Raw genomic sequence first — 12,165 nt, forward strand, 5'->3', positions numbered from 1 at the left:
AATATTTTTCTAGTAAATCACAAAACAAATTATGTATACATTTTATTTTTTGATATTTGTTAGATTTTAGTTTGAAATTAGTATATTTAATCAAACATTTATCCAGGGAAATTGTTAAGCATAAAAAAGCTTATATGGTGAGAATCAATATGTTTTCATCATCTTTACATTTAATATATTTCGTAGTAGTATTGATTTTGCCATTTAAAAAGGGTTGTGATGCAACTTATTTTTCATTTACCTACCATTCTACGGTAAATTAACTATATTTGGTTCAAAAATGAAAAAAAAAAATCACAACAATAATTAGTTATTGTTGTTATGGTATTGTCATTATTGAAACTTTAGTACTACTATCCATAAAGAGAGACGACTCATTTGTTCAAACGAACACATTTTTGGTTCCATGGATCTTACGTATTCCATTCTTTGGATGATGTTTAAGACCATGTAGGCTATACTTGACAATTCTTTATTGGTTTTATAGAAAGAAAAAAAAGAGATGCCAAATGCAAGCCTCCAATCATGAAGATACATTTTGTCTCCTCATTTTGTTTGGGTTCCAACTATTTTAGGTAAAGTTGTCTTCACCGCTTTTTCTCTCTTTATCTGCTTTTTAACTTTATAAAAATATTATGACTAAAAAAGAAAAGGCGTCATGATTCAAAAGGAAAAAAGAAAACATTAACACGATTGTCTTAATACCTATAATGATAACTTTTTTTATTATTCTTAAGTAAAAAAAATATGATAGTTATTGACTTTTTATGCCTGATCACAATATGTACCTAAAAATTAGTATATTTATGAATGATAATCGTTTTGTTATTCATTTGTTGTTTGATTAATCCCAAAACATTGTTTGAAAGAAAAAAAATCAGTAATAGTATAAATTGTTGTAAGTATTTATTACTATCGGGGGGACCGGACATCATGACATGAAGATGGATGATTAAAGGGTACGATGAATGCGGGCGATATACCATCGATTATGACATGGTCCCTAGACAAACATGCATTTCGATTAAAGTTTTTTCATTGCTCATGTAACCCACTTTTTTTATAAATATAAATTAAAAATATTATGTATCTACCTATGATAAGGAAGATTGATGGCATTGAATAGGTTTTTAGAAATTATTGGATTGTCTAAATTCTTTAACATCTTTTCAAGTTTTAAAGTATTAACAGATTTGACTGGAAAACATATGAGTATTTCTTTTAATAAACTAATGGAAGTTATCAATAAACAAGTTAACACTTCGAGACATTTAGGACATGACAAAATTCGTGCCTAAACAAGTTAAAGATCTGTTTATGTTTGTAATGGATGTTATGATTTGATTTTTATGAATTTTTGTTTTACTTTTGCTAAGGATTAAGATGTTAACGATTATGACTTTCATGAACTTTGGGCAATTTTTGTTTCACTAAACACGATCCAATATATGTGACATTTATCGTGTCACTAAACATGTTTGTTAACATGTTGTGTTCGTGTTTTGATAATTTTGACACGATAAGTTATCATGTCATGTTCGTGTTCGTGTTCGTGTTGAGCATCTCAAGTCATTCTACCGTGTCTGACTTGTCATGTCAACCTTACTTTTCACCGTACCAGCCATAATACACAAGATAAGAAGATATATACATATGATACTATCAGCTATAGGTGTGTGAAAGGTGTTTATCCCTAAATAGTTGAGATTTCTAGTCTAACGTTAAATAAAGATGTAGATTTAGGAGGAAGTTTTGTGGCAGTGAGCAGTAGTATTTGGCTATTTTCAAAACCAGACCAGATCGTCGAAGCCTCTTGGATCGTTCCCCGTTTGAAATGGCCAATTACTGGTTGGACCGGTGAACCAGACCGGGTGGTCGGGTCAAGTTTTTTTTTATTTTCTAGTCTTTTATTTTTTTCAAAGTCTCATTTTTTTAAGTTAGCAATCAGGGCTTCATATTTATTTATTTATTTAAGTCAGGTTGTGAAAACATTAGAGTGTGAAAGATAGCATGTCTAAAAAGTATATATTATCTTTCTGTTGCTGTAAGTTGCATTATTACAAAAATTTTTATACAGTGTATTTTAAAATTTCTTAAACTAAATATTCAGAATTATTACAAATTTTTTATACAGTGTATTTTGATATTTCTTAAACTAAATATTCAGAATTTTAAGTTTCCTAAAAGAACATTTTTTTGGGCCCAATAGTTCGGCTCGCTTTTTGTTTCTTTCTTCTTTTTTTTTTTTTTTTTTTTTTTTTGGGGGGGGGGGGGGGGGGGGGCATTCATCACCTAGACTTTCCCCCTAAATTTTCATTAATAATTTAAATGTAACCTTGTTAAGATCTAAAAAATATTGATTTAGATCAATTTGCAATTCTAATAATATGGCAATTAACTCTGACATAAAAACTTATTGTCACATATTATATAAAGAAAAAGAATATTGTGGTTACAAAATCTAAACATATAACCGTATTTAAGGGCTGTTTAAAAATCATTACTATAATATAAAATTGTTAATACTTAATATAAATTACATAGAAATGAAATACAAATAGTAAAAGTTTAGAAAAGTTTGACTAAAGGTTGGAAAAAGCATTGATGTAACATATGATAAGGTTTATGGTTGTAGTCATGTGATGTAGCTTTGTCTTGCAACAAAAAAGAGAGGGGACGAGGCCTGCCACAAGTCCATAAATGTAAATTAAAGGTACTTTCCTTATTTCACCAAACAAGAATCTTCATCTTCATATAACAAATAACAATATTTTTCAAAAAAAAAGACCACATATAATGATATAAAAATATATTTTCAACTTGATTTTAATTACCCTTGTATTATATTAAGAAAGTGTGTTATAGTCCTTTCTATTATACAAGTCGAATAATGAAAATTGCTTATTTGTATAACATGGTAGGACAAGTAGGCGTAGCTAATAATCATTTGACAAGCTTGCAATCTTATAGTCATAGTAATTAATACCCAATCTCTTTTTAAAGTGTTTATTTCTTAATCATCAATCCTTTTAGAAGTTTCTTAATTATTTTTACATAGTATAATTAAACATTGAAAAGAAAAATAAATAACCCGTAATTGCTTTCACCCTTATTTTGTAATACAACTAACCAATCCATCCTTAAGTATAGTTTTTAAAAACGGTTGGGCTATATCAAATTATTAATAAAATGTTGTACTATTGTTGAACCTACAAAAGAATAGATGATATTCAAGATCCATGACATGATATATCTGATCAAGAAATAAACAATAGATGAAACATTCTCCTTCCAAAGATAGTGAATCTTGAACACTAATTAGAACATCTGTTGAAAACATTCTAACAAATGTTCAAGCCTTGGAAACCACTGTTGAAGAAGAACCAAGCATTGATAAAGACCAAAGTGTTGTTGAAGCAAATATCTGTTCAAGAAGACCAAACATTTGTTTAGGCCAAACAGATGTTTGATATAAAGCAACAACATTTGGAAGATCAGTGGTTTCATCTATTTAACAATATTCTGTTGTAACAGAGTTTTCGTATATTTGATCAGATGTTAGATTCCCATAGATGTTTGCAAACATCCATGAAATCTTTTTCTGTTAGAAATGTTAGATGTTCCTATTAGGGTGGGTGATGTCAGCTAATTGAAAACAAACCTTTTGTATTTAGTATAAATATATCTTACATGTTAGAAATCTATTTATCACTTCTCACACATTCTCTTTTGTACGAATATATTTGTGAGTGATCAGGCTGATGGGGATGTCAGTTGATTGAAAACAAACATCCATGAAATCTTTTTCTGTTAGAAATGTTAGATGTTCTTATTTTTGCTTAAAAACTACAAGTATCAAAATCATATCCTAACAACTATAATAACTTTTTAAATTAGAAGATTAATTTGTTGATCATGTAACATAGTTTATATATAAAAAATATTTATACCCATACTTAGGTTTAAATTGGATCATTTTCCATGGTAACTCAGAGTTTGTTTCAAACCTATCATTTTGTCTATTATAATACTTGAAATTTTGTAAATTCTGTAACTTTTTTAATAATTTAATTCAAAAATATCATTATCATTGTCATTATAGAAACTATATAAAAAAAATCAATACCCCTATTTATGATATAGTCGACTACATGTATTATTAGACCATGTGTAGTGGGGCATTATTTTCAAAAAAACGCCCACTTCCCCATTATATAGGGCATTATGAGGCATTATTTTTGAAAAAAAATTGCTTGGGCATTATAATTAAAACGCCTAAATTGGAAGAAGGAAGGTTTGACTGGGTTTGACCCACCAATGAGAAAATAGTTTGCTTTTTTTTAATGATTGGAAGGGGCATTGTTAAGCATTATTCCCACTACGTCACTTTTGCAATAACTCCCCATGCTGACTGGGATGACACGTGTCGGATAATGCCCCATGATAGGAGCATTATTTTACGTTAACGTTTTTTTACCTTTTTTACGGAACGTAAAAAAGTTTTGCGTTAACGTTTTTACGTTTTACGCGCCGGTTTTTTACGTTTTACGCGCCGGTTTTTTACATTTTACGCGCCGGTTTTTTACGTAAAACTTTTTACGTTTTACTAAAAAAAATTACGTTTTACGTAAAGCTTTTTACGCTTCACGTTTTTACGTTTTACGTTAAAAAAGTTTACGGTTTGCGTTAAAAAATTTACGGTTTAATTTTTTACGTTAACGTTTTTTTACGTTTTACGCGCCGGTTTTTTTACGTTTTACGCACCGGTTTTTTTACGTTTTACACGCCGGTTTTTTTACGTTTAACACGCCGGTTTTTTTACGTTTTACGCAACGGTTTTTTACGTTTTACGCGCGGTTTTTTTTTACGTTTTACGTAAACTTTTTACGTTTTACGTAAACTTTTTACGTTTTACGTAAAAATTACGCAAAAACCGAACGCACCCAGAAAATCGCACACTCGGTGAAGCGTCTCAGATATATTGTTATCATCATCGACGCCTAAAATAAAAATTAAAAAAAAACCCAACAAACAAAAAAACAAAAAGAAAGCGTGGATTCTGGAAAAAAAAAGAAGTTTTGGCTCAGATTTTCCGAACATCAGAGGCTGCAAAGTGGGGTTGCGGGTTCAAAAACCTACCCTCCACCATCTTTGCCGCGCCCTCGTCATCAAAATATGCGAGTTTTTTTTTTTTTTTTTTGCATCATCATCGCCCCCAAACCCAAAACGGGTCAAAACCCACATATTCAAACATTCAAAAGCACCTGATGAACATCATTCAAAACATATTCAACATATTCAAACAGATTCAACAGATTCATAAAGCACCATATTCAACAGAATCAAAGAAAACCCAGCAACAATAACAACCATACATGATGTACATACCCAAAAATCAAATCAAATGAAACCCCAGCAACAATAATGAACATCATTCAAAAGAATCAAACCCACCAAAATGAACAGACCACTGTTTTTTAGAAACCCACCAAAATAATCAAAACCACCAAATTTCAAGCAGAAAAGAAAAACCCAAACTTTTTGAATCAAAGAACCCCAATCAAAACAGAAACAAATCAAACCTTTGGGCAAATCATCAATAATCAACAACACAGGAGGAGACCGAGACCTCCGCCGCTCACGGCGGCGCTGCCGCCGGCCCACCACCCAGCCATCGAACCGCCACGGCCAGCCTTGAACCAACTAAACCACCACCGCCTCCGCCTCTGCACAACTCCCACCAAAACCACCGCCCCCACCACCGCCTTCCGCCTCCCCCACCACCGCCTTCCGCCCCCTGCTCCTTCATTCTTTTCTTAGAAAAACCATAAACACCCACTGATCCTACATCTGCACACTCCTTCCATCCGATTTCCCCTACAAACACAGAAAAATGGAGAAAAGTGGGAGAGAGTGCCGCAGAAGAGAGAGAAAAGAGAGATTCGAAGTGGGGGTGTGGCGGCGGATGAGGGGCTTCAACATCGACTGTAACCGCCGGAGTAGGGAGTGCGGCGGAGGGGCTCTGGGTTTCACCGGAGCTGGGTTTTTGATTTGGAGAGATGAACATCAGGAGAGAGAGAGATGTGATTTAATAAGGTGAGAAATAAATGGGGTCTGACAATTTTAATAGAGGAGAGAGGGTGTGAAATTGACATTTGGGGTAAAAAGACCAAAAAGCCCTTTTAGTTGGCACAATGTTATTGGTTGAGAGTGGTTCTCGCGGTTCTTACAACTGGAGGTGGTTCTTATTTTAGCGGCTCCCTATATATATATATATATATATATATATATATGTGTGTGTGTGTGAATAAACTAAGATTTCTCTTCAATTCATCTATTATTACTTTTCACGTTATCCAACGCAAAAATGTCCAGTCTAAAAATCCATGCAGAACTTATAATTACCAATAATATATCTAACTATCTTTTGTACGAATCCTGTTTTTGTACAAAAACTATTTATCATTTTATTAAATAATAATCATTTGATCATCAACAAAGTCATTAACCAAGCTCCTTTCATTACACCCATTTGGCCATTCAGGTATTTTTTGGTGAGAAAAAAGTGTCAGGGGCGGACCTAGTAAGAGGTCTAGATGGGCGGGCGCACCCCTTAAAAAAATTAGTGTATTTTATAGGGCGAAATCTCGCCCACACCTCTTGAAAATTTGGTTTAACCTCTCATCCGCACCCTTTGAAAATATTTTCTAGGTCCACCACTGAAAGTGTGTCTACGTGTCAAACAAGTGGCAATACTTTGTTTCTCAGCCAAGCTCCTAACCATACCCCATAACCAGGGGCAGACCCACATAGAGCGGATCGGGGTCCACGACCCCCAATGCTTTTTTAAAAAATAGTAGATCCGGTATATTAAATTTTATAAGGACCCCATAAATATAATTTGGTGGAAATCATAAAAAGAAAAGGAAAGCTAGTGTAGTGGTAAACCCCTCTTTCTATTAACAAGAGGTCATGGGTTCAATCATTGTATAGCTTTTTTTTATGTTTTTTTTTTAAAATCTAATTCAAGCGTCGCTCTATCGCTCTGACCCGACCCAAAAATTTTAACGTTTTATTATGAAAATTTTAAACACCGAAAAAAATAGATCCCATTGAAAAAAAAATCATGGGTCCGTCACTGCCCATAACACATAGCCTAAGAGGGTTGGTGGGGCGATGTTGAGGCGTGGAGGGGGTCCCACCCACTCTCTCCAAGCCTCGCTCCGTGTAGCCTAAGTTACATCATTTACCTATAACCATACTTGAATTCTTATTACTCTTAAAATAAAGATACCGTTTCAACACCTTAAGACTACATGAAGTCATGGCGTTCAAAGGGGAGGTGGGCACTCGAACACCGCTCCAGTGTAGAAAGGGCGTTGCTCCTTTTGAGGTGGAGATCTTCATCGGTGTTGTCTCACAGTTTTTTATATAGAAAACAAAACCCACATAAGGCTATAGGGTGTGGGAATCATGGTTGGGACATGATTTGCCATCTAGGAACATCAATGGAAGGCTACACCACCCCTTGATTGATCCACCATGGTTTGCATGGATTAAACCATGGCAACCATGGTCCTCCTTTCCATTTTTCAACAAATCATTTCCTTTTTCTTTAGATAAAGATAAATTAAAATATAAAAGAGGATAGTGGTTTGGGTCATGACCACACCCTTAGGGTAATGGTTTTAGATGGTGGATTAGAGGTGGGTTACATGGCACTAACATGGAGGGTCATGGTGGTCATGAGGATCACGACCACACCCTATAGCCTAAGGGGAGTGGGGGTGTTCATCACTCATCACTCACAACATCCAATTAAGTTCCGCCATGTCATCAACCATTATTCCATCACTCACAAGCTTTTTTTAGTGGCGGTGGTCATCACTAGTGATGGAATTCCATCACTCACTATTTTTTTATTTCTTTTTTTAGAAATTAACAATAAAACCCTAAAATTATAAATAATAAATTTCATTTAAATAAAACATAAATTACATAGCAAATTGACGATACGCACGTGCAAATTGACGGATGAGGGTGTCATCTTCTAGTGGGTCGACTTGGTGGGTGAAGAAACACTGACCTTAACAACACCAATAGCTTCAATGATTAGTGACTTGAACGAGTGGCTGCAAAACAGAAACACCGTTAGGACTCGTTACAGGAATGGGGTTATTCCTGTAACCACCCTCCGGCGTGAGAATAAGTATTTGTTCTTGGGAGAAGTATATGAGAGGAAAACGTAGGGGAATTAGATGATCATACCTTACGCATTTGTCTCTATTTATAGGTTTTCCATTAGGGTTTCCTTTATTTCAGGATACGTTCCGATAAGTTGGAGATTTATGCGATCTTCCCAAAAAGTGGGAGATTTAGTTGTGCACCTTCCATGTAGATATGGAAGGTTCTAGAATAAATCTTTGTATTTATATTAATATAAAAGGTTGTAACCGGGTCGGGTGACCGATGCGGGTCACACCTCGTCATGTCCCCCCAGTCCGAGCTCATGGAGGGAGTCCATTAGGTCGGACTAAGAGAAAAAGAAAAAGGTAAACTCATGATGATTTTTACAACGACCTTTGCAAAATACGGCGAAAATACAGGATGTGACAGTTGGGTCACCATGTTAGTGACAGCTGTCTTTTCCCTTGGTTGACACGTATGTCGATTCGTACACATTTTTGAATTTGAAAAGTTTCCGTAGCTTATAAAGGACGATACCTTATATGGGGGTTCAAGAAATCTCCCCCAAATTACACCGTCGTCATCCTCTCTATTCCATGGCTTCGAAAACGACCGAATCATCTTCCGCCGTTGCCGCTTCCACGGACGTACTACTGTGCAAATGGGGTGTAACATCCTTCAACAATCTAGTTCATGATTACGGTATTAGGGCTGAGTGGAATCCTGTGTTGCCATCAAAAACCGACACCGCCTTTCCCCTGAAGGTAGGTAAAATCACTTTATTCAGTGATTTTTTCAAATTTTGCAACTTCCGACTACCCATCACCAAATTTTTGAAATTGGTGCTTGATTTCTACCGTATCCACATTTCACAAGTACATCCCCTTGGCCTTGTAAAACTTCGACAATTCGAATATGCCTGCGTAGCTCTGGGCCATATCCCAGAACTAATTGTTTTTAGGGCTTTCTTCGTGCTTGTGTGGAAATCCCCTTTCTTTACTTTTGATCGGAGGGATACAGATGTATCGTGCCTGAGGGAGATCCCCACTAGTTCTAGGGACAAAGATTGGAAGAAAAAGTTCTTCTATCTGGACGCCGGTGCTATTCCTGGGGAAATGCATTGGCAAGAGAAAGGACCGAAGGATAAAGTGAAGGATGATGCTCCTCCTGCGGATTTGTACGCGTCGAACGCGTTATATGTGAAGTTATGTGGCCGCCCTTTTGAGTGCACCATCATTCCCGAAGGTGCACTGGTTATGGCTGGCATGAGTCTGTTATGGCCGGATATAAAGCGTTATCCCTCATTTCAACGGGAAGATGGAGGTATGCTGACATCGTCGCACCGGGTTAACTTTTATGGTGTGTTTTTTCCGTATGTATTATTATTTTTTAATCACTTATTTCGCGCAGGGGAGTGGGGGATGTTTGACTTTATCGATCCACCACGTCATCTCGCGTTGAAACCCGCCGACCGGATGCTGGATGAAGGGGAGCCTGATGTGCTGAAAGTGCATTTGGAGCAATTTCTTCTACCCGCTGTGCCAGCGGACCCACTGGCGTACATTGCTCCCCTATCGGGTATGACGATCGCTGTCGTGGCTTCGTCGGAGAAAAAACCTGCCCGAATAAAACTGTCTGGGAAAAAACACTCAGCAACTCACGGGAGTATGCCCACAATGGAGGAGACGCCCAATATGGGGCGCGATGTTCCCTTGGTCTCCGATCTGACCAGTCCTGGTCGTGTCTCGAAGAAAAGGAAAATATTCGTAGCACCTACTCTGAGCGCGTTTCAAGCGGTACAAGCCGCGTGTGCTTTTTCACCAGGTATCTCTTGCTAATTATCCTTATGGCGTATTGGTGTTCATATTGATGACGTCCTTCTGGGCTTGTGTTCCAGGTACCATCATGGGAGTATCATCCGGAGTTGTGACATCTACTGTTGCGCCGACCGTAGCAGTGTCATGTCCTGGTAGTAATGTCGGCATGTCTATGGGCCCACAATCTTTAGTTTCCGTTGCTCCTGCCGTGAGCTGTGTCATGCCACTCCCTAGTCCTGCGGTATCGGTAACTGTATCTGTGGAGCCGCTATCACCGCTTCAATCAGGCGGTCTTGACACAGTGTTACTTGACTCGCCCGGAGACATTTTTGCTGGTGTCGATACTAATGCTGCTGCTACGTCGACCGCGCATGAGGCGACTAGCATGGGTGGAGGTGACAATCGTGCGTCAAGCAGCGGTATTGCTGATGATGGTGCCCGTTTGATTGATGACCTGTTTATACCCACCGTCTGCTGGGATCCTCACGCTCAGGATAAGCGTTATCAGCCTCAATGGAAAATTGCTGAATCCTCCCGACTGATCTTTCCTCCTGTGGTCCAACATTAGATCGAGAGAGCGTATCCACCTGCTGAAGCGGCGTATGTTGAGGGGTTAAATAATGAAGATTTGATGAATTCGTCCATATCAGACTCCGTGACCCTACCTCGCAGGTTGGTAGAGATTCGGCACCGGTGGGTACGTGATAACACCCAACTTCATGAGGCCCGGGCCATTATCCAAGAACTGAGGGATGACAAGCATCGCCTCGAAAGTCAACTGCAAACCGCGGGGTTGAAAGAGGCCCGATTTCTGTCAGAGAAGAATAAGGCCGAGGAAGATTTGCGGAGGGTAACTGAACATCTTGCTGAGGAAAGGATCTTATGGGCCCGCGATATGGCGGAAAAAGATCGGGTTTTGGCTCAAGCGAAAAATGTACAAGAGGAGTTAGAACGTAAGGCTGTGGCGGAGGCTCAGAAGGTGAGACACGAGTTATCAGCCCAATTGGAAAAATTTCGTGTTGACACTGATTTTGTGTCCCAGGTTCAGGAGCGGTACCAGGATTTGACAGCTGAAGTAGAGGCCTGTCATACCAAGATCCGACTGATGCAGGGAGAGCTGGAGGAGCGTGAAGCAAAATTCAAGGAGATGCAGGATCATTGTGACTCCCTTGTCACCCAAAACAACAAGCTTGCTGCATCGTCATCTTCGAAGTTAAAGGAGGTGGAGGACGCGCTGGTACAATCCCATGCAGAGATTGATGATTTGACCAACCAGCTAGCGGCTATGCGGGGAGACAGGAATTGGTTGATAACTAATGGGCTAGTGGGGGCGTTCGAATATCTGCGTGAGTCGTCCCATTTTACTAGCCTGATTGACCGTCTTTCCGCCGCTGCCTACCAATCTGGTCATCATGACGGCGTACTTAAAAGCTACATGGATTGCCAGCAAGCGGAAAGAGTGCCGCCGGATTTCCAAACTCTCAAGAATAAGTTACAGGCTGATATGGCGAGTGCTCTTGACGCTGCGTATACCGAGCCTCTACCGTTGTAACACCTCGAAAAATTTCGGCCAATAATGTCTTGACACGTGGCATAAGGTTCCGTTATGTGAAAACATACCTTAGAGGGACTAAAAGTGACAAACAGTGAAAACTATGGAACGTAAGGGTCCAAAGTGTCAACAATGGATAAATAGGCTCTATGATAACCCCACATAATGTTTATAACCTTTAACGGATGGTTCATGGATCATACGACGCGGAAATTGCACAAAAGTGAAGTATTTCAAACTATAGGGGCCAAAAGTGTCAACATGTTTAATTTATACCTCTGAGTGAACTTTTGGCAGACCCGAAGCTTTGTATAGCTAAAATATACTCACTAGAATATGTGGTAAAAATTTCATGAAGTTTCGTCAACGTATGAGAAAGTTATGGCCAAAACCGTACTTAAGGGACTAAAAGCGTCAACGTCGAATTCAGGGCTTTTCGGTTGAGCGCAAAGTTATCCGAGGGCATTACCATGTTGGTAAAAGTCCTAAGGTTCTTAAAAACCAAGTTTGGGGGTTTACGGGTCGAGAAAAGTAGCCGAAACATCGCATACAAGTTCAGGGGTCAAAGCTGTCAATACACGAAAGTTGTTTGGCTGAAACAGGGGTCAG

At 38.1% G+C, this 12,165-nt stretch overlaps 1 protein-coding gene across 1 annotated transcript; it reads left to right on the top strand.

Moving 5' to 3' along the window:
* The first annotated feature begins 10,635 nt into the window (after window positions 1–10,635).
* On the top strand, window positions 10,636–11,556 carry LOC110907581 (paramyosin-like). Its single transcript, XM_022152542.1, has one exon. The coding sequence runs from the start codon at window positions 10,636–10,638 to the stop codon at window positions 11,554–11,556; it is 921 nt and encodes a 306-aa protein (XP_022008234.1).
* The last annotated feature ends 609 nt before the right edge of the window (window positions 11,557–12,165 follow it).

This window comes from Helianthus annuus, chromosome 14 (assembly GCF_002127325.2).
Source record: "Helianthus annuus cultivar XRQ/B chromosome 14, HanXRQr2.0-SUNRISE, whole genome shotgun sequence".
Lineage (NCBI taxonomy): Eukaryota > Viridiplantae > Streptophyta > Magnoliopsida > Asterales > Asteraceae > Helianthus > Helianthus annuus.

Coding starts and splice junctions, on each gene's coding strand:
- LOC110907581 (XM_022152542.1), top strand. CDS start 10,636: ATGAATTCGTCCATATCAGACTCCGTGACCCTACCTCGCAGGTTGGTA.